Genomic DNA, 24,368 nt, shown 5'->3' on the forward strand with positions numbered 1-24,368 from the left:
TGATTGGTTTTAATTATGTAGATTATGTAATACTGATTTATTTTAGTTATATTTAGGTGGGGGTTGCTAGGTTTGTAGGTGTGTAGGATGGGAAGTTAAGTCATAATTCTTTACCATTATTATTTTATTAATTATTTAATTTATTATTAATTATGTAAATTGTGTATTCATTATATTTTTGTTATGCTTTAGGTGTAGGCACCTGGGTTTATAGCGGTATATGGAGGGCAGTTCAGTAATAACTAATTAACAACTATTAATTAATTTTTTAATTGATTATCAATTATATAAATTGTGATATACCTATTTATTTGAGTTGTGGGATGGTGGGTTTGTAGTTGTATAGGTTGCTAAGTTAATTAAGTAATAAGTAACTATTTAACAAGTATTACGGCAGAGGAAAGCTAATCTTTTCTTTCCTCTGCCATAATACTTCCTTCCAAGGGCACTTTAGACACTGTGGTGGTGATCATTAGATGCAATCTGCATGTATCGGCCCTTCAATTTCAGCTGCTTCCAGACCTAAATTTATTATTTACAGCTCAAGAACCTTTATTCTAATTTATCGCCACCAAATTATATGGCAGACTAACCAAAGCAGTTTTATGAAATGGTGTGCTCTTTAATGGTTAATCACATACAGTTGATAGAAACTTGAGATTTAGTTATTGGGCTTTTGATCCTAGGGCAGACCACCAGGGACTGCAAATTTATGAATTTGATGTCTTCATAAAATTTTACTCACGCTATTTGAAGCCTTATGCATTGAAAGACCACCTTTTGAATTCATAATGGACCTTCAATACCAGATTCATTAACTCGCTAAATGTACCAGTTCTTTGATATTTGTGAAGCCTTCCTGGGCAAAGTCACTTTTTGAATCAATTTAAAAAAAGCAAAAGTCTTTTATAGAGATCTGTAGATGTAACCTCTGTAACAGCACTCCCACTAAGTTGGTCTCTATGCGATTAGGTTCCATAAATCTCAAACCTGCCCAGAAAAATAGTATTAGTTTTATTATTACGATTGTTACTGTTGTTAGTAGCAGTGTTGTTGTTATCATCATTATTCATAGCCATACGTTGTGGGCTGCAAAGTCCAGCTTAATCGGATATGAACTATTGATGGATTGTAGATGGACAGGCTTTCTTCTTCCTTTTAGTCTTTTGTTTTAGGGGTTTTCGGTTGATGGTCTGATGTGATTGCTACCTTGCATAGCTATGGTGGCTCTTCTCTGCAGCATCTAGTGGTTTATGGATGCGTGAATGTTTATAGAATTTTCCTGTCAGTACATGAGTTATATCTTTTTAGGATGTCAGAGTTGTATACATTCTAGGGTTTTCAGCTGATCCAGTTATAGTAAGGGAGCAGTTGAAGTAGGAGCTTTTCCTGTAGGTACTTCAGACTTACATGTGTTACTTAGTAAAAACATAAGGGCCATCATACTTCATTGCAGTATCTGGAGCAGAGTTCGCTGAAAATGAATGAACTATTCACAGTTCAAGCTTGTATGTCTTGATAAAAGATGCTGAATATCATGTTATCCTAAGACTTTCATTTGTTTGATGCAGGGAAAGTTCCCACAGCTGGATACAGTTGAAGATGGCTATCATGGAATTTCTCCTGTGTCTGCCTTCCCTTCTCAGAACAACTATGGTACATAATATTATCTCTTCTTGTAATATTTTCTTTTTCAGTGTCCCTTCGGAGTCCTGCATCCCACAGGACTGTTAGGCATAGACTAGGACAGCTGAGGAGGTCTCACTCGGTGCGATCTTCTTAAATGAATTGTATTCATAAATACTAGAAATTTGAGGCAGCGATATTGCTATTTGCACAGGGAGGGGAGGAAATAACGTTTTGCACTTAGAATTGGTCTTTTTAAAATGTTATGATTTTGACATGCACTGAGCATTTGCACTTTAAAAACTGTTATCATAACTGTTTGCCTGACTCTGACGTGCGCCGGGATTTTTATTGATTGTTAAACTTTTAATCGGCTGATAATTCTGTTGTTACTTAATTGGTCAGACAGAGTGTGGGGGAGGAAGTGGGACACGGAGCGGCTCCATTTTGTGTACACTGGGCTCTGGTGTCAGGGTGGAGTTGAGCCCCTCCTTTATCTAGGTGGCCACAGCGCAGACACACCAAAGGTGTGCTTAAAGCAAGCCTATCTGCCCCCGTCTGCAATCCCACCGCAGCCAGCGCCAGCCTCCATGACGGTTTGGACTCAGATGGTCACACCATAGTTGTGTACATGGCTTCCGAATTACGAGGTATGGGGGTTGGGGTTTCAAGGGCTTGCATCCCATTCTTCTTAAACTGCAAAGGTCCAGTTTCCTTTCTACATTGTAAATGCTGGTTATGAGCTTTGAATACCAAGGTCAGGAGCTTAGCGTACTTGGCTTCTAACCAGGGTAAATTTCAGGCCACGTGGATTAACGTATACATGCTACGTAAACAAGCGCTAGACGTCTACAGTTTGTTAATAGATAGCCTGTTAGATGCCTTATTCTTAACAGAAATTTGGATGAGGGAGGATTCGTGTCCCGATTTATAATTGGCACTCCCTGACAATTACACGTTTGTTCACTCTGACAGAAGGGCAAACGAGGGGGAGGAGTAGCCATTGTGTATAGGAAAGATTTTAAAGGCCATCCTTTTCAGATGGATGAGCTGAAGGCGGCAGAAGCCCTCAGCTTTAGTATCTTATGCCAAATATTCCTTCTCTGATGTTTTAATATATCACACCCCCAGGATTTGCAGGAGATTTTATCTCATCCTTAGATCAGGCCCTTGTCCCTAAATGTATTAGTTACCGCAAGTGTATAGTATTGGGCGACTTCAACATGCATTTGAACAATTTGGAGGATCCATTGTCCAATAGCTTTCTAGAGACACCAGCAACTCTTAACCTTACGAGGGCAGGCATGGGCTCTATGCAGAAGGCAGGGTATGCCATAGACCGAATCCTTTCTAATATTCTGGTCTAGTGGGAGAGTCCTGATCAGGTGATATGGTCTGATCATTTTTTACTCCCCTTTTCCAGGCTTCTACTGGTATCTAAGGGAAGTAGAGTAAACCTTCAGGGCTCAGGAAGACGACCATGGAATGAAGTAACAATGCTTGATCTCCATGAGATCCTGAGCTCATCTAAACCAGAGCTGTCAGGCATTGTTGTATTGGATGATAGGGCCATTAATAATTGCCTCACAGAGGCAGCTGATGCAGTGGCTCCGATCAAAAGGGCGTACAGGCTTGATCCACATGCTGGTTTTCACAAGAGCTTGTCCTCAAGAGAGTATCTTGCAAAAAGCTAGAAAGAGTTTGTCGACAACATTATAATGAGGCCAATAACGCACTTTATAAGCAGGCCCTTAATTTGTACCACAAAAAGTTTAAACGCACATGCAGTCGTTTCTACTCCCAATGCATCAAGGAGTCTGATAATAATGTAAACTTATTTTTAAGATAGTAATGAGTTTCATGGATCCTAAGGTGATGGCCCCGCCTTATGAGATTAATCAGGACCTCTGTGTAAGATTAAGTGACTCCTCAACAGTTTAGGCCCCATTTCAGTGTCTATCGATATACCGGGTCCTACCACCAAGAGGAAATTTATTCAATTCCAACCACCCACGATACAGGAACTGAAGACCCAATTTTCAAGTTGCATATCTGGGTCCTCATGGAGGATCCATTTCCCCCACATATCTTCAAACTAATAGGCAAATCTATTGCCCTTTCTTACCAAGAGCTATTCTCAGCTTCTCTCCAATCTGGGGTAGTACCAGAGTCATGGAAGAAGGTAAGTATAATCCCATTGCTTAGGAAGGAGAATGGCAAACTTTAGACCGGTCACACTGTTGCCAACTGCTGCCAAGACTCTTAAACAGATGGTGAACCTTCAGCTCGAGGCTTTTCTATCGGAAGGCAACTTTATGCATCCTTCGCAATCTGGGCTCACGGCACGGCACAGGACTGAGACAGCACAGGTGGAGAGCTCTGAGTCCACTGTGGACTATGATATCCTGTTACACAGGTTGGAGTCCTTGGGGTAGCTGGATTGGCTATGAGTTGGCTGGGCTACGTTGTGGATAACAGAGAACAGGTACTATGGATAAAGCCTTTTTCTTCAAGGGTAAAATCTTTAAGATAGGGGGTCCCTCAGGGTCCCTCCCTGAGCCCCACTCGTTTTAATGTTTATGTGTCCCATTGGCTTTTGTGGTCGAGTCCTTTAACATCAAGGTCATATTGCTGATTATACACAGCTATTGCTCACTTGCGAAGGGGATTCAGTTAGGTGGAAACAAATGTTTTCACTCTGCCTGAATGTTCTACTGGGCTGGCTTAGAATGAATCGGCTACAATGCAACCCAGACAGAGCAGGCATTTTGCTGTTTTGGACTGGTCCCTTGCCAGGGTAGACAGGAGCCTGGCCCTGACGTAATACTCCACTGTAGATTCCAACGGAGATGGCAAGAAATCTGGGTATACTGTTTGACACACAACTCTCCTTCAAAACCCAGATTGCTGCAGTAGTGAAATCCTGTTTTTGTATCCTAAGAATGCTCAGGAAATTCCTGGATGTCCTTCCATGGGAAGCGCAGGTGTCAGTGGTCAGAGCCCTGAATCTTTTGAGTCTGGATTATGCCAATGTTCTATACCTGGGATTCCCAGACTACCTACTACAGCGTCCCCACCTAATACAGAACATGGCTATCCACCTCCTCTATAAGCCACCTAAACACTCTCCTGTTTCTCTCAATATCTAGAGCAGCTATGTTGGCTACCAGTCCGTAAATAAATCATGTTCAAAGCTCTTACAATAGCTCATCAAGCTCTTCACAACTCCGGACCCAGTTACTTGAATGAGAGGATTCTGTGATGCAGACCTGGTAGGACGTCACACTCCAGTAATGCACGCCTGTTATCAGGCCCCTGTTTTAAAAGAAAATGTAGGGGGGCAACCTCCTTTATGGTCCTTGACGCAAAGATCTGGAACCAGAAGCCTTTCCATCTGTGATCCATTACAGATGAAGTAACCTTTAAAGGATCCTTGAAAACCCACCTATTTAAACTTTGATCAGACTATTCACACTTGACTGCTCATCCGACCTCCCGATTCTTCTTTTATGCAAAGCGCTGGGACACTCATTGAGTAGCCATGCGCTATATAAAAGCTAACCATTCATTCATTCATTCATTCAACATAGTCAAGACACCATGATAGCATCCTATGTTCTGGTGCCGGATCTGTGTGTGTCAGCAGTAAAAAGTGGATCCATATCTCGTTTTTGTCAGGTGTGTTAGGGCCCTATTTAGAGTTTAGTAGACAGATTACTCTGTCAGAACGAGATGGAGATTCCGTCCTTCTTATTACAAGTGCATTATATCCTATGACACTTGTAAAAAGCTGGGTAGGATATCTGCAACGTTGAGATGGGGTAACTGTCTTCAAAACTAAATAAGGCCCTTTAATCCAGTTGCTTCAGTGAGCCTATTGAAGAAAGCAAGTACCAAATTGCATTACATTGGTAAATAGAATCCTTAAGATGTCCTAGCAAACATGGAGCAATTTGACAACCTTAATCACAGGCCTCAAAATGAGTTTTGATGTTTGGCTCATGCTATGTGTGCAAGCACTAATTGGCAAGTGATTGCTATATTTTTGCAGTATCCTCTTCTACTTAATACTTCATTTTAAGGCCATGCTAAAGCAGCGTTAAATTGGAGCATGGTGGAATAAGACAATGGAAACTAACTGTGATGTTAACAGGGAAACAGTTTTCCAAATTCTCAAAGTTTTCAATGTACAAAAAATTCCACCCCTACATGTCAATGTCAAGATCACAATTTGCTGATTTGTTATTTAGAAATACATCCCATTTAATTGGTCTTGCACCTTGAAATCGAGATCTGATGACCTTTAACTAAAACGTTTCTCACAGAATAAACTTGTAACAGCCTAACAACATGCAAAACCAAGAAATTGGAGGAGAGGTAGACTTTTATTCAAGTGAGCAACATGTATTTCAGACATTTGCAAGTCCATCAAACAAATGCACACATTAGCTACATCAGCAGTTCGCTTTGTACAGAAAATATGTTTTTATTCATTTGTCTAAAACTTTATAGAAGTATGCCAATTGTATTTGGAGCCAATGCCACTATGCCTGTTACTTGCTCATCCTACAACTGTCTTACATATTACCGATCCTCCATTCCAAATGGGCATAGCTCATTCCTACTCAGAGGTGGCTGGTGACTGTTCAAAGTTGGGAAGTGTAACATAGGCTTTAAATGTCGAAGCGAGTGACATGGGCCAACAACACAGTTTCTGGGGTTGGAGGCAAGTGGGGAGTTTGGAGAAGGTGGGGACCCAGGCTCCCTCCTAAGAACATTGAAAAATAGGATAAAAAGTGCATTTTACAAATCAAATAGCATTTAAATTTGATTAAAAACATTAGCGTCTGACAGTGATGTCATGGACATTATGGGAAAGAATTATTTTCGCCACTGCTAATGACTCTCACACACGTCAGGGAATTGTTGAGGGGAGGGAGGGTAATGTTATCAGAATTAAAGTTTTATGTGCATTTGTATTTATGCAATAAAGTTTGTGTTAAAAAAAAAAAAGCATTGGCGTCTGGAAGGGTAGCCAGGAAATACTGTAGTATTTTCATTTTGTGCCTACTAAGCTGACTCTTCCTCAGGCAAATGCAGTTCCACTTCCCCGAAGATAATCCTGAGAATATGGTGGTAAAATTGTGTATTTTGCAGCCAAAGTTCCCTAGATAAATGCTAAAAGTCACAGGCGATCTTGGAAAATCAGAAAAATTCTGTTTATCTTGGCCTCTTGTAAAACAAAACATTACTATACAGTTCTACACTCCATTTTTCCAAACTGCCCCTTCCTATTAAATTCTCAATCACATGTCATAACTGAGGATATCCTTGGAAAAAGGCAACGCGACAGCATTTTTTAAAAATACACATAAATGAGAATCTTGGGCTGCACATTGAGGACTGATTGCACAGACTCATACAACTGCCATTTCCCTCTGGTTATATAGACCTCACAGGAGCCTAGTGAAATGGCTTTCCTGGGGTTATTACTGTAGCAGTTTTCTTTCAAAAGTGAATGGCTTTAAGACTGATACCAGAGATACAGTTTTACCTGGTTGAGTAGCTGTAGACCAAAGCTGTGAGTGTGTTTACTTTCTGCCTTTTGAACCTTCCAAGACTCCAGAGAGTGTTGATAGCTCATCAATATTTGGCAAAGCACATCTTTTGAAGTACAAAATGTGCAAACATTTTAAAATATGTATTACACCATCCTAATCTAACTAGGCATTTCAAAACTTGCAAGGCCTTACCACCTGCTATCAAAATAGTTATTGTCACCTGGTAGGAGTCATCTCATATAAGCAACCTCAACTTGCTAGAGAATAATATTTGCGAGTCCACTTCCATATGGCCACATTCAGTTCTTGCTGCTTTGTTCCCCTCTGTCTCCCCTGGAAAGACATTTATTCATAATCCTTTGTTTGTGTGTATATTGAGCAGTTTATCTGCCCTAGGCCTTTACTCTTTCAGTCTAGTATGCTTGCCCTGCCCTTCTTTGAATATTTAGAGAAAAGCCCACACTGCTTCCCTTTCTTTAGCTCACTGAACAGGACAGGGGGAGATGGGTGAAAATTAGTTAATGGACAAAGCACCACACTCTGTTTGGGAGGAGAGAATAAGAGAATGCATTCAGACATCTGTATGTACATTCGGCTAGTCCATCTGCATGCTGGAAAGCCTTGCATCTATATGCAGTGTGATTGACTCTACGGGTCCTAAGTGTGGGCCGTGTGCTGTCAGTCACACTATAACTCTGATGCTAGGCCTTACCGTTGATCACAGTGCTGACAGGCAGCACTACTTTTGAGAGTTATGAGGCCTTTTTGAAAGCCAACCTCTTCGGAAACAGAGCACTGCCTGTCATTGATCTGAAAAGCTAAACTGTGCATGTCAAACTGCACAAGTTCTTCTTTCTGTCCAAGACATGAGCAGTTTGTATATTTTTTTCTATTTTCATTCCATGAGTCTGAAGCTGTGTACAGCGCATCTTCAGGCTCTGGAACTGCTGGAGGTAAAATGAAAGGGCACCACCCTAAAGTGTAATGCCACACCCACTTCCAAAGTCATGAGGGATGACATGGCTCCAAACACACATTTTTCCATTCCGAGATAGAGGCAGCTAAGACACAAAATAGAAGTTGTATACTGTAAATCCATCATCATCATTTGTAGGCCAACAATAGCGGGCTTTGCAGTCTTCCAGTTTCTAGTGGCTGTACTCATATTCTGAATAAGCATTTCAAACAATGGAGACCCATGAGCAACTTCTGTTTGAATTATTGAAGATAGTGTCTTTAAACATTCTAATACCTCCAGTAGTGACTGTCTTGCTACAGAGATGCATGTTTCCAAAGAGGAATGTGTGGCATCCCTCAATGAGACAAAAGAATAAAGAAAATATGAGCAATGCGTGTAAACTATGCAGGCAGCCAGGTAGATCTGGTGAGGGGACTAGAAGCAGAATGTAATATGCTAATCCCAATCTTCCAATATCTTACAGGTACCTAGTTCTGCACTAGTAAGTGCATAATGCAAAAATAATAATTGAAGGCATCTTCACTAAATGTTTCTTATTTAGTGTGTTCTGTGTAGATGTACTAATAAAGCACAAATGGTTCAGTGGGACTAACTCTAGTTGTCCCCTGAGGTAAGAATACATGCCAATATTTTTGATCATGCAAACAAATCACAATTTAATTTTTGCTAATCAATGATGCCAAGCAATATATTAATAAAGTGCGGATGAGACAGTGCTCATAAGTGCAGTAATTAACATATGATACATATATATAAAGTGGGTCTCCACGAGTCAAATATATCAGTCCAGCATAAATGCTACTCCAGACAACGTTATTGTTGCAAATGATCCCCACGTAACTGTCGACGTTTCGACCCACAGTTTACATATAGTGGGTCTCCACAGGATCAGAGCTCGTCTGACCTGCCACCTAAAAATGAACTTTTAAGAATGTCTATCAACCTCATGGGCCTATTTCTTATGTACAACGCCCAAAAATCTGAGTAAAAACGCATACCTCTCAATCGCATGTGTCTTGCTTATATAGAGGTCCCATTTTAGCGATGTTAGTGTTCCTTTCTGTCATAAAATCAGCAAATATGCATCACCTTATGTCTCTTCCAGGCGGACCAGCTTACAAACCGTCAAGGGCAGACATTTTGTGTAACCACCACCTATTCTTTATGTATTTTGTACATCAGTTTAAATTGTCTCAAGAGAAGCAGATAGATGGTGGAAAAATACCGCTATCTCTTAGGTCCCATTCACACTCTATCACCTAGTTTATGTATATCAACAGATAATCATGAATGCACAATGTCATTGGCAAGTGGTCTACAACTTGCCACAACCCCTTGTCAATAAATCTCTGGGAATGCTGTTGTCTCAACGGTTTCATTTTATAACACTAATATCTCATACAAGATCACCTCATATTAAGTGCCTTGTTAGGGGGCACTTGCCTCACCCTCAAGTTTGTACTTCAGGACTGGTCATGGGGGTCTCCTCATTTACTCCAAATCTGTGTCCTAAGTATCACATGCATCTCAAACATGTCTCATTAACAGGTGTGGACCCTTACCCCATGTTTGTATATCATACATAGTCATAGGGGTCTTTATGGAAACCTCCAGCCCTAATGCTCTTATCTCCCAAGCAATCAAGAGTCTTCGCGGTGTCTCCAACCAAATTAGGTGTAGTTTACAGCGAGCTCAAAGTGTCTCCCCGTTCCAAACAATTGCGTTTGAATAGATGAACAGTAGCTAGGCGGGAAATCGGTCGAGCCAAAAAACAATTAGACCGTCAGTTATGGCTGCCATCTTGAGTCAGGTACATGCATGCTCACTCAGTGCTGGTTACTCATCTAAAGACAAATATATTCCAAATGATGGGTACAACTGCGGCCATCGTGACACTATTCTAGTAGCGAGCGCTTTCCTAAAGGGAAAGAATCTCTGCTAGTTGTTCACAGCCCCTCACCACAATTTTAATCACTGTTAATCCTGACATACAGTATGGGTGCTGATCCCTAGTTCATGTGACCATCATATACACAACCATGTCATAACTTCATGTGAACCTAATTCGCCTCTAGGAAGCATATCCAGTTATAATCATAGAGCAAATCAACAAGTATATCAATGGGGCAAATCCCACATCCACATGTGTCAAACATGACATATAATTGTTTGTACTCTGTAATTTAGAAAAGTGCCTCCTTTACAATGGAAAGTGGTACGGCAACTACTCAGAGCCTCTGAATCATATATACCTAATTGAAGGGAAATTTCAAACAAAAGAGTGGAACATGTACAACCATGATAAAATTCCGAGCATGGGATACAGGTGGCAAACACACCCTCTCATATATGTATACATTTTTCATACCCAACCCAGTGGAAACAGGCCTCGAGAAATTTACTCGCTATGGCGAGTCAGATTTTATCAGATTGAGCTATATTTAGGACCTACTCACCCGTTCTGGTGAGTTGACAAAGAACAGGTGTTTTATTCACCCAGAAAGGGAAGGAGCAATAAAGATAGCTTTAGATCTTGTTTTTATCTTGTCACATTTGCTCTGTGTTCAGAGTTAGAGATCAGAAGTCAGTTTACATCTCTGATTGCAGAGTTCTAGGATTTTGTTAAGTGCACTATCTGACCTGCTGTACAATGAGTGTGAAATGAAAGGCTGTAGGATGTCAGATTTTTCCTAACACACCACATTTAAATAGCTAATAACTCAACTGTACAACATTTCAAAATATATTTCAGAAGTTGTGAAAGCCTATTTTTAGTATTTCTGTGTGAATAAAAAATGTTTTAGTAGGTTGAAAACAAATCAGAACACTTGGTGATGTGAAAATGATAAATATGTTTTCTGAAACCCACTTTTCACAGAGAATTGTTAATACACTTTATAGTTTTATCAGTAAAGCTGCAAGTTAGTAAGAACGTTTTTGACCATTTCAATGGGAAATTTACTGACTGGCTACCACATCATGCTTTAGTAACATATTTATTAAAAGTGAGTGTTTCAACATGAGCTGAGAAACACTCCTGCCCATTCCGTGATGGCAATGATATTAATAAACTAAGAGGCAAGTCAATGATCATGTATACTCTATATGTGACTAAATTCTTATTATACATGGAACAAATGTTTAGTCTAAGGAATCAAACAAAATAGTTTTTTGTACAGCAGAATTGTTGTATTGCTTTATATACTGCCTTGTCTATGCTTATGATATAATATTGATTTATTTCTATATAGAAAATTATATATATTTTTGCTAACAGTACACTGCTGATTGATTATTTGAATATTCTCTGATGGTTTGCTGTTGGATCATTATATTGACCAATATACTGTTTTGCTGATTAGAATATAAATAATTCCTCCAGGAACCCATTTATGTTCTGACTTTTAGAAAGTGGAATTTTTTCTGCTCTTTTCTGCTCTGTGTGCCTGCCGCCTATCTCCAATACACGTCTGGGGTGGGTGACACCTACACTCTGTGCATTCCCTCCAAACTGCCACAAACACAGGAAGGTTAGGTTTGTCTGAGTTCTCATCTGCATTCTGATCGCCCTTCCTGGCTGGAAGGGCGGGAGGGGGTGACTCTTACGCCTGAATAGGCAGTGCCTGTTCCCACGCAAAGGGCTGATTACCCCCTACTGAAAGCTTGGAACCCGAGCTAGGAAGAAAGGACCTCTGTGCACTTCAAAGACCCTTCTTTGAAGTCACCCCCACTTCAAAGGCACATTTGGGTATAAGGACAGCGTCTCATACCCCACCAAATCAGAAACGTCTGGACCTACAACTGGACTCTGTCTTCAGACCTGCTGTACTTTATGCTGGACTGCTTTTCTGTTCTGCTGCTCCCTGACCTTGCTGAGGGAAAGCTGAACTCTGTTGTGCACCTCAAAATGATCTCCAAGGGCTTATTGGCTTGCCTCCCGTTGCTAGAGACTCATGGATATATCAAAGACTCTACCCCTGCTTCTGTGCCTGGTTCAATGGAAGTGACCAAGATACTTTCACCAGTGAAATCAACACATCTCCTGCTTGCTGGAAGTGGTGACCGATATATCAACTCGGTTGCGGGATTAGAACCTGTGCATTGCATTCGGAACCAGTGCTTCACTGTCGCATCGTCACCGTATCTGAACCACCACCTCTCTGCCACTGCTGAAACAAGATCGACGCATCCGTTCACTCCGTAGAGAAATTCAGCACATCAACTTCCAAAACTGACGCATCGCAGTACCAGTACTTCACTTTTGGAACCGCCGCATCATCAGCACTGCGAGAGGAAAATCAACATATCTTGTCATTGCGAGCAGGATTAAGGTACTTTGCTCAGCGGGCCCTGCGTGGGCCTGTGCTCTAATGTAGGCAGCCTGAACTCTTGACTTTGTCCCGGTCCAGTGCGACCTCAAGTAACTCCTAAAGTGTTATTTGCTTCTAAGCACTAGAGCTTTTTTTATTCTTTAATAATCCATAGCTCAATTTCTACTTATTGGATTTTTGTCATTTTGGTCTTAATTTATTTATAAAGTTGTCTATTTTTCTAAACCTGCATGGAGTCCTTTTGTGGTGTTTTCAATGTTTTACTGTGTGTGTGTTGCACAAATGCTTTATACACCATCACATGCAGACCACCGGGACAATGCCCTCAGCTTCTGCAATGCCATCCCTGACCTCATCCCTGACCCCGATCGACTCTGAGCACTACATTCGCCTATGAAATCTTAACTTCCACCTTAATGACCCAGACGACTCCAACACAGACGACCTCCTGGAAAGCATGAGCAACATCAGCCTCCCAACAACTTGTCACCAACCCCACCCACATCTCAGGGCACATGCTTGACCCCATATTTACATCCAGCAACAGAGTCAAGTACAACTACGTCTCACAGCTCACCTGGACCGACCACTGCAGCATCCAGTTCACTATCTCAGGATCTACCAACACAGGCACCATGCTCCCCAGCTCCACACGCAGAAACTGGAAAAAGGCATTAGAAGACCAATGGATTAACGCTCTCAACTCTCAGACACATCAACGACCCAGAACAGGCTGTGAAGGACTTCTCCCAGTGGATCACGGAATGCGCCAACACAATCACCCCTACCAAGACAGCCAAAACAAAGTACTGGCCAGAAGAGCCAGCTGGTTCACCATGGAGCTGAAATCCTCCCAGCGCATCTGCGTGCAGCTAGAAATGAAGTGGCGTACTAGCGAAAAGACAGAACACCATACCAATATCAAAACGGCACTCAACCAGTACAACCACCTCCTGAGAGAAACAAAGAAGAACTCTTTAGCAGACCACATCAAAGCCAGCACTAACCACAGCAAGGAGCTCTTTGCCATTTTGAAGGAGTTCTCCAACCCCTCAGTCACCGGAAACAACATCACACCCTCCCAAGAATTGTGTGACACCCTGGCAAACTTTCTCCACGTCAAGATCTCAGCCATTTATGAGAACTTCAATCCCCAAACCCCCACCGGGAACAGCATCAGCTTACTCAAACCCACGAACACAAACCCTGAACACCTGTTCACCCGTTGGGACGCTCTCACAACTCAAGCCAGAATCCCCATCATGAACTCCGTACCCCCGGCAGCACCCACAGACCTATGTCCCCACCACATCTTCAACTTCAGTAGCAAGACGATTGGCAATGTGGTCAAGAAAGTCCTGAACGTCTTCATCTCCACGGTCTCCTGCACTGAGGGCTGGAAACACACTGAATTGAGGCCCATCCTGAAGAAACTATCCGCTGACCCAGCACATCCAAAGAACTACTGGCCCATCTCCCTACTTCCCTCTCCCGCAAAGGTTCTCGAAATGACAATCAACCAGCAACTCACACACACCTGGAACACTACAACCCACTGGACCCCTCTCAATCCAGATTCCGAGCCAACCACAGCACAGAGACAGCCCTGATCGCCACCACTGATGACATCAGGGCCCTCCTAGACCGTGGTGAAACAGCAGCTCCTCCTGGACCTGTCAGTCGACTTTGGCACCGTCTCCCATCACATCTTGATCAACAGACTTCACCACATTGAATCCAAGGGGACACCCTCAAATGGGTCGCCTCAGACCTCACTGGAAGAACCTAAAGGATCCATCTCCCACCATTCACCTCGGAACCCAAGAAGATTATCTGCGGCATCCCATAAGAATCGTCCTTCAGCCCCACCCTCTTCAACACGTACATGACCCCCTGGCCAACACCGTCAGATTTGCACAGACTTAACATCATCTCCTATGCCAACGACACCCAGCACATCCTCTCGCTGTCAGAAAACCCCTCCACCACCAGAGCCAACTTCCACGGATGTATGATGAATGTCACCAACTGGATGAAGGACAACTGTCTCAAACTCAACATAGGCAAGATGGAAGTCCTCATCTTTGGGACAACACCTCGCCATAGAGTGTCACTTGGTGGCCGGCTGAACTTTGCCCTTCCCCGCCCCGACAGACCACACCCTCAATCTCAGCATCATCTTGGACAGCAAGTTATCTATGCAGCAACAGGTAAATGTAGTCTTGTCTGCCTGCTTCCACACCCTAAGAATGCTCTGTAAGATTATCAGGTGTCTCCCAATCAACACCAGAAGGACCGTCACTCAAACCCTTATCACCAGCATGCTGGATCACAGAAACACTCTTTACATAGAAATCACTGCATACCTCCTGAAGAGACTACAGTCTGTACAAAACTCTGTACCAAGACTCATCCTGGACCTCCCCAGACGGATTCACATCACTCCAGACCTCAAGAAGCTACAGTGGCACCCGATCCAGAAGAGATGCCAGTTCAAGATGCTGACCCATGGATACAAAGCATACAAAGCCCTGCAAATGTTGAACATACATCAACAAATGAATGGCCTTCCACAAACCAAAAAGACCCTATGATCCACCTCCCACTTCCTCGCAGATACCCTCGGATCCACCGATCCAACAGCGGAGGACCCGCCTTCTCTCACCTGTCGCAGAAACCCTGCAATGCCCTTCCGCTGCATCTCAGGAACTTCCCATTGTGCTGGGATTCAGGAAAGGACTCAAAACTTAGCTGTTCGAATGAACAGAGCAGAGCGAAGCAGCTTGCAACTCCAGCGCCTTGAGACCCTCACGAGCGATTTACCGTGCTTTGTAAATCCTGATCGATTGATTGACACATTACCTCTTTAGAGCTTGACTGCTCTGTGCCAAGCTACCAGAGGGTGAACACTCTGATAATGTGTATCTGACTCACACTGGCTAGAGTGGTGGTCTCTACTTCGACTGGGTGCATACTTCTGCCAACTAGAGCCCCCATTTCTAACATGTGCTCTTCTTTTCTAAGTAATAAACACCTTTAAACAAAAAGTAATTCTTTCTCAAGGCAATCTCACTCATTTGTATGAGGAATTATATCAGGTAGTTTTTTTCTAGGTCAAGTTCAAACGTTCTCCGCGTGGGGTCCAGGGCAGTTCTCTGTGTAAAGTTGGTATATAATGACTCAATATCAAAAGTCACCAGTATGTGTTGTCCCATGTTAAAATCAGTGTTTTCAAAACATTTTATGAAATCCATGCTATCCCTAACATAAGAGGCGATCTTAGGTACATATTGTTTAAGGTATTGGTCTACTTATTTGCATAATGGTTCTAAGATTGACCACATCCTGAGATGATCGGACGTCCTGGTGGGTTTTGACTTTCTTTGTATTTTTTTGGTAATGTGTACATCACCGGGGTCCTAGGGATATGGTTTATTCAGGAAGGCATATTCCTTCTCTTTTACAAAACCTAAACCCAGATTGATGCCTGTTAAATTCCTTACCTCTTCCTGAATCTCCTTAAGTAGGTGGTTCTGTAATTAAGTTCAGTTGTATTTGTGTAGTATTTGTGTATAATGTAATGTAATGTTCTTCTACCTGGAGCTGTCTCATGATTAGACAACCCTCAAAGGAGTATTGACGACTTCTACTCCATAAAGTGTGCCAAAAAAACTGAAAAAGCACTCAAAGGTAAAGGTAGATACAACAAAAAGCAGGTATACCTATACCCAAGAAGTGAGTATTACAATCAAACGGGGGAGCCAGGAAACCCGACCAGGCCAGCAGTAGACTAAAAACTCAATAACATTTTCAGGCATGTGTGGTACCTCAGACAACAAGGAGGAACCAAGTACCAGCAGTTCAGGGCCACCATACGCATTCCTACCACCACAGAAACATTTTTTAGGCATAGACAGCCAACAGAAAACAAGGGGGAGGCGATGAGGCAGCGGGAGGAGCAGAGGCTGGTACAGAGATCAGTATCAACCAGGAGAGAGGCAGACGAGAAACCAAACCTACAAGTGGTAGACATGGAAGGTGGTAACCAGCCCACATCTGTCTCCCCTATTTTCAATATTTCCACATACATGCTTGACCATAATGAGAGAAAAGCGTTGAGGAGAAGGTTGAGTTTTGTAATAATGTAACGTCCCGACTAATTTAAAATTAAAACTGAAATATTTCGTTCTTTTTTTTTTTAGAAAAATCAGATTGAGACACTACTTTAAGGACAAAGCGTCTCATTACACTAGAAACAACGCAGACTTATCATTGCCCTCTACGTTCTATCCTCCGTAACACCTCATGTCAATGGACATTCTCGCCTTTGAGAATTTAGTGATGAAGCAAATGTTTGAAGAGAGGAATGATTATGTACATTACAACAACAGGAAAGATGAGAAATTAGCATTAATGAATTTAAGTAAGATCAATCTGATCACAATTAAGCCTGCTAATAAGGGAGGAACTATTGTCATATAGGACACAGTAAAATACGAGCACAAAATCATGAGACAGTTCCAGGTAGAAGAACATTACATTAAATTACAGAACAACCCCCTTTAGGAGATTCAGGAGTAGGGGGGTGAGGAATTTAACAGACAGCAGTCTGGGTTTAGATTTCATAACAGAGAAGTGACATGCACTCCTGAATAAACCATACCCTAGGACCCCAGTGATATTACCAAAAACACACCAGGACGGCCAATCATCTCAGGGCGCGGGTCTGTCTCAGAAACATTATACAATTATATGGACCAATACCTTAAATAATATGCACCAAAAATCACCTCTAAAAAGTATAGAAAACACTGATTTTGATGTGGGACAACACATACTGGTGACTCTGGATATTGATTCATTATACCAACATCCCACAGAGAATTGCCTTGGACACCTAAAGGTGATTATTACTTACAAAAGAAAGGTGTGGCAATGAAAGCTTCTTTAGCCCCAAGTGTAGCAAATCTGGTGGTTGCTGACTTTCAAAATGGGAAGTTCTTGTCTAACTCCAGTCCATATAGATGCAACATTAGGATTTGGAGAAAGTATATTGATACCGTGTTTATGTTATGGAATGGAGAGTACCAAGACCTCCTTCAGTTTGTGGAATGGTTGAATGAATAAGAGCCAGACTTAAAATTTACACATCAATACAGACAAATTATTTAGACATATTGGTAAAACACAGTGAGGCGACAATAAACACAACACTATATAGAAAACCCACTGATAAGAACTCTTTACTAGCATGTAATAGCACCCAGATCGCTAAGAGATAATTTGCAGTATAGAAAGTTCCTTCTGATTCGGAGGTGTTTCACATTAAAATCGAACTACTTCAAGGAGGCAGGTGTCATATCCATTAAATTAGTTGAAAGAGGATACCGACGGAGAATACTACACCAAGCACTGAAAAGGGCTTGGGACTGCCCGAGAGAAACTCTACTTACTCTTCGAGACAGGTCTAATATGAATAATGAGTGGATGATCATGGTGACTGCTAATAATCCAGCTAGTAATGCAATCAGTAAAATCATCAGTAGACATTGGCATATCATACGAGAGGATATTAACACTAACCCAATGTTTGCCTACAAGAGGAGCAAAAGTATAAGAGATCGTGTGGTGCAAGCACAAAGGAAACCTCCTAAACTATACCCGAGGCTTGGGGGTTGCCGCCCATTAGGGTCACTTCAGGTGTGAGAAGTTTCAAGTATGTAGATTTATGTCTGATAGAAAAAGAATTGAAATAGGGGTTGTACAAATTGATTTGGTTGGTTGCTCAAATTGTAACAGCAGGAATGTAATATATGTCATCATTTCCCCAAGTGATTTAAAATATGTGAGTCAAACAACCCAAATGGTGAAGCAGAGGATCTGCCAGCATCGAAGCAGGAATAGGTGTCACACAGACCCCACTGGTCAAACATTTTGCAGAGCTCCACCACACAGGATATGATAAGGTGGTACGTGGCGAGGGTAGATTGGACTCGAGAGGAGGAAATCTGAATGAACTACTAAATCGCTGAGAATGCAGTTGGATGAATCCCCTTGAAAGTATGACTAATGGACTGAATGATGTTTGCAAGCTGAGATCAGTGGTTGTCACCTTGACAAAGTGTAAAGATTATGTGAAGTACATATATGTGAGGGGGTGTTAGCCACTTGTATCTCATGCTTTGTATCATGGTTATAGATGTGCCACACTTTTCTGTGACACTTACCTTCACTGAGGTATATATGAAAATGGTTGTCCAGAGGCTCTGAGTAGTTGCCTTATCACTTTCCGTTGTGAAAGGGACACTTTTCTTTATAGTTGAGTACCAACAATGATATGTTATGTTTAACATATGTAGACAACAAGTATATCAAAGAGGCATTTGCCTCTTTGATATATTTGTTGGATTGCTCTTTGATTATTACTGGGTATGCTTCCCACAGGCGAATGAGGCTCAATATCAAGTTATGAAATGGTTGTGTATACGATGGTCACATGAACTAGGGATCGGCGCCCATACAGTGTCAGGAGACCATATACATATTGTGATTAAAATAAAGTAAAGATACTTTCCCTTTAGGAACACGCTTTCTACTAAAATAGTGTTAAGAGTGTTAAGATTGTAGGAAAGTACCATCTTTCTAGCATAGTTACCCCCACTTTTTGCCTGTCAGTATATTTAGACTGTAGTCCACTGGGATCCTGCTAACCAGGACCCCGGTGGCTGTGCTCTCTCCTCAAAATTTGGTTGCTTGGTAAATTTCTTGCCCCACAATTGGCATACCATGTAAGTCCCTAGTACATTGGTCTCCAAACTTTTTTATGCCGGCCCCCCCAGTTGAAAAATAAAAATCACTGGGCCCCACCTTCAGAATTTTTCACAATTACTTTATAAAGATGGCAATGTTTAAATATGTCTAGACCTACTTAGACATTGTATTTAAGTACGGTTACCTTTTTTGAAAATGCAATAACATGCTTCTGCTAAAAAAACAAAGGCCTGTTATCTGTATAATGCTTCTCTTAGCCAGTGTCTGGCGCCCCCCCCCCCCCACCCGGATCACTTGAGGCCCCCCTAGGGGGGCCCGCCCCCCAGTTTGAAGACCTCTGCCCTAGTATATGGTACTTAGGTACCTAGGGCATTGGTACACCAGGGGTCTCCCATGGGCTGCAGCATGTATTGTGCCACACATAGGACCCCATGCAAACTGTGTCTGCAGGCCTGTCATTGCAGCCTGCGTGAAATTGTGTATGCACCCTTTCACCCTCGATGTAAGGGTTACCTTACTTCACAATCACTGTACTTAGGCACTGTAAGTCACCGCTCTGGTAGACCCTTTAACCCTAAGGCAGGGTGCATGTCCCTATGTGTGAGGGTATTCCAGCATGAGCAGAGTACTCCTACATACCCCAGACTTCATTCTCTGGGCTTTGTAAGTGCAGGGAAGCTATTTTAAGACATGTAGTGGACACTGGTACGTACTAGTAGTCCTTCTACATAATGGTTTCTCCAAACCTATGCATCTTTGGTATCAAACATGTTGGAATCATGCAACAACACCGATTCCAGTGTTAGTTGCATACCACCATCTACTCTGAGGGTTCCTTAGAGGATCCCCCAGATCTGCCTGTAAAGCCTTCCAGGGTCTGCCTGGCAGCCCACGCTGCTGCAGACCCTCAAACACTGTTCTGTCCTCCTGCTGTTCATCCAGCTCGAGAAGGGGGAAGGCAGAACAAAGGGTTTCATCATAGGATGCACACAATAGGTGTACACCATAAACTGAGCTAGCCTCCTACAAAGATGGCTGCCGTTGTTCCCATCATTTGGAATGCATTTGCCTTTAGAGGAGTAACCGGCACTGGGCACAGAGTGAGCATGCGTGTACCTGACTCAAGATGGCGACACAGTCAATGGTTTAGTTGTGTTTTTTGGCTCGACCACCTTACCGCCCAGCTACTGCATGTCTATGCAAACTCGATTATTTGGAACGGGGACGCTTTGAACTCGCAGTAAACTATACCCAATTTGGTTGGAGATAACGCGAAGACTGTTGGGATTGCTTGGGAGGCAAGAACATTAGGGGTGGAGGTTTCCATAGAGGCTTCTCTGACTGTATGATATACAAACACGGAGGAAGGCCCACACCCGTTAATGAGACACATTTGAGATGTATGCGATACTTATGACACAGTTTTGGAGTAAATGAGGAGACCCCTCAACCCCCCATGACCAGTCCCAAAGTACAAAAATGGGGAACAGATGCACATGCCCTTAACATAAGGTGATCTTGTATGGGACACTGGTGTGTTAGTATGCACCCCTTGAGACAATGGCACTCCCAGAGATTTGTTGACAAGGGGTTGTGGCAAGTCGTAGCGCGCTTGCCGATGACATTATGCATTCGTGATTATCTGGTCATATTCATAAACGGGGGGATACGGTGGTATTTTTTCCATCACCTGTCAGCTTTTCTTGAGTAAGTTTAAACTGATGTACAAATTCCATAAAGAATAGGTGGGGGTTACATAATATGTGTGTCCTTGACTGTAAGCTGGTCGCCTGGAAGTGACATCAGGTGACACGTGTTGATTTTATTACAGAAAGGAACATTGACATCATTGAATGAGACCTATATATAAGCAAGTCACATACAATTGAGAGGTACACGTTTTTACTCAGATTATTGAGTGTTGTACATAAGAAATAGGCCCATGAGGTTAATAGACATTCTTATAAATTAATTTTTAGCTGACAGGTCAGACAGAGTTTTGGTCCTGAGGAGACACATTATATGTAATCTGGGGGTTGAAACGTCAACAGTTGCGTGGGGATCATTTGCAATAATTCCATTGACTGGAGCAGCATTTATTCTGGACTGACATGTTTGACTCATGGAGACCCACATTGTATATATGTATCATATGTTAATTATTGCACTATTCCACTTATTAGCACTGTTCCGTCTGCACTTTATTAATATATTGCTTGGCGCCATTGATTAGCAAAACTAAAACTGTGATTCTTGTGCATGATCAAAAATATTGGCATGTATTCTTACCTCATGGGATGACTAGAGGGAGTCCCACTGAACCATTTGTTCTTTGTTTGAATGTTCCCAGGTTCCGGTGTTTGGGCAGACTTGGGTTTCATCCTGTGTTTCTTCTCTGTGTAAATGTCCATTACATTTTGCTAAATGACAACCTAAAACATGATCAACCTTTAACAATAGAAGACCTTCCCATTTTTCATATTTGTACAGTAGCTGCATAGAATACTAACAGACACGCCTTTACAGATGTACTTAGATGCAGAGATGGTTGCATGTGAGTGCTAGTTGACATGTTTTAAAGAGCAGTTTTACATCACAGGTCTCTTTGACATGCTGGGCAATGCCTGGGAGTGGACTTCCTCAGAATATATTTCCCCGTTACGTGACCGAAAGCAAAATATGTACGTACTCCGGGGAGCATCTTGGATTGACACAGTGGATGGATCTGCCAATCATAAGGCGCGGGTAACAACGAGGTAAGTGATTTGGAAAGTTACGATGTTCACTGATAGAAGCACTATATTTTTGTGTGAGAGATTTATTTGGTGATGGTGAGAGTACTGGATAAAAATAAATTGAATCTTCTAGTAAAAACGATGACTATTTCCTTGAAGATAGTAATGTTGACAATTACATTTAATATATATAGATAGAAACATCCAGATTCCGCAAGAAAGCTCACTTTTGTCTGGGTTTTTTCAAAATCAGAGTGGTGCAGAGATAATAATATTAGTCATTCTTGTGATTTCTGTGACCTAGAGACATGTGTAGCTGTCGACCACCCTCCTTTAAACAACAAACAATGCATTAATAAATAAGTGACAGTAATATTGCAAAGAGAGCCTTTAAGGTCAACCCCTTTCATCCATTGCTTTGTTTAAGGGTCATTCACATTTTGAATCAGCCCCTTTTTTGCCATACATCCCCTGCAGGTTCATGGTAAGCTCAAAATATGTCCTTCACAACCAGACGGCTGGCGCTGTTTGTTGGGCTCAACTTATCAAGGATCGCCTCTCTCTCTCTCTCTCTCTCTCTCCATGCTCTCTCTCCTGTTGCTGTTTTGCCATGTAAAAACTGGGAGTTGATAATCACATCCTCTGACCATTTGAAACAAAACAGCACTTGTCTCATTGATCTGTCGTTCTTAATAGCACAGGCAGCACCAATTCCGGCTGCTGCTCTTGGTACCACTGCTGCATCGCAGCCCCACTAGCAGTGCTAAGCTCATAACACCATGCATGCAATATAGGAAATGATGGACACCGAAAACTCTTTTGTGTGTAAAATTATGTTGCAGGTTTATTGACTACAATGGTTGGGGTAGCTTAAGGTGTCAGTGGGGAGTTCATGGAGCAGTAGACACCCATCCTTCGAAAGCTAGAGCTGACCGGTACATGGCATGTACACCAATACACTGAAATTCTTTACAGCTCATTAACTTAGATTGGTCGACCGCCACCCTTTTCTTTTCTTTTAAGCATCATGCTTCTGAAAAGTCAGAGCGCTCAGGATTCAGACTGTCCCTTGTGGGATTAAGGAACACCATCACTACATTTAAGGCCCTGCAGTAATGACTCTCAGTCAACTGAGGAACTACCTTTTTGGCTATAAGATCCACTATCTGACAACCCTTGTAGGTAAATAAAGCTTTAGGATCACACTAACTTCACCAAGCATTGGGGATGGTAGTTGGTAATAACCAAGTACCCTTCCCCGCAATGAGTAACCATCTTCGCATCCCATTAAATTCACCATCCCATCTGAACAACAATGTAAATATGTAAATCCTATTACACCTAGGCAAGACATGTTTTAACTGACCCTCTAGTATTGCATCTTTTGTTGTACTCAGTTGTATAGAATTATTTTAGAATTTGTTAGACTGCCGACCTTGGGCATTGAACTGTTAGTCTGCTGCTTTATTGACCAAGGCTTTGGCCCCTGTACCATCAAAGCTCAACAGATAGCGCAGTATGGTTATAAACAGTTATAAAATGTTCCTTAAGAATGTAGCAGAAGGAACAAATATACTTTACATGTTAATTTCCCTATGGAACCAATGACACTTGAAAGTAGCAGTGACAATTGCAGGTGCTTCTGCATTTGAGTAAGGCAGAAAGGTTAGCATAATGAGGGATGCTCCTGCTGGTATAAATACTTCCTTACAGTTATTTAGTTGTGACCATGATATCATATTTTATGCTGTGGATGTGTGTGCTCTATCTGTAGGCTGTAGGGTGTGCATCCAGCAGTTGTTTTGATCATAGTTGTGGATCCTGTCACAAGTAATTTGTATATAACTTCCTATTGCAAATCTTGGTCCAAACAATGACACACCGTGAACACAATTGAAATGCCATACTTACTTGGATAGCCCATTTATTTATTGTGTTGTGGACATAAGAGTCAAAGCCGGGCTTACCCTAAGTGTGTTTTTACTTTTCCCTCGTTCTTGGACGAATATAATGACCTTACATTCTGGTTGTGTTTTTTACTTTTCCCTCGTTCTTGGACGAATATAATTACCTTACATTCTGTTTGGAGTGATTGATATGTGGTTAAAGATCTTTCTGTATAAATACTTATGTTTTCCTAGCAAGAGTGCTTATCTGTTGGCCCCATCACAGATCTTTCAAAAAAATTCCGCTTTATGTTCGTAATTGCTACATTGAATAGAGTTAAGTATCATCAAGTTTTAGGACACCATTAAGATGCCAATTTTTTTCTTTAAAAACTTTCAATTTTAATTATTTCCTTTATGTCGAAGCAGTGTAATTTACCCTGCTGTCTTTAAAACAACACTAAAGAGCCGGAAGTCAC

The 24,368-nt window shown here is 41.9% G+C and overlaps 1 protein-coding gene across 1 annotated transcript in view; it reads left to right on the top strand.

The window, feature by feature from the left end:
• Positions 1-24,368, top strand: part of SUMF2 (sulfatase modifying factor 2) — an 88,797-nt gene that overhangs the window by 54,683 nt on the left and 9,746 nt on the right. Inside the window, exons 7-8 of the mRNA XM_069226943.1 lie at positions 1,572-1,656; positions 21,868-22,024. Coding sequence (XP_069083044.1) covers positions 1,572-1,656; positions 21,868-22,024 — 242 coding nt within the window. The remainder of the gene's footprint in view (positions 1-1,571; positions 1,657-21,867; positions 22,025-24,368) is intronic.

Source organism: Pleurodeles waltl, chromosome 3_2 (assembly GCF_031143425.1).
Source record: "Pleurodeles waltl isolate 20211129_DDA chromosome 3_2, aPleWal1.hap1.20221129, whole genome shotgun sequence".
Lineage (NCBI taxonomy): Eukaryota > Metazoa > Chordata > Amphibia > Caudata > Salamandridae > Pleurodeles > Pleurodeles waltl.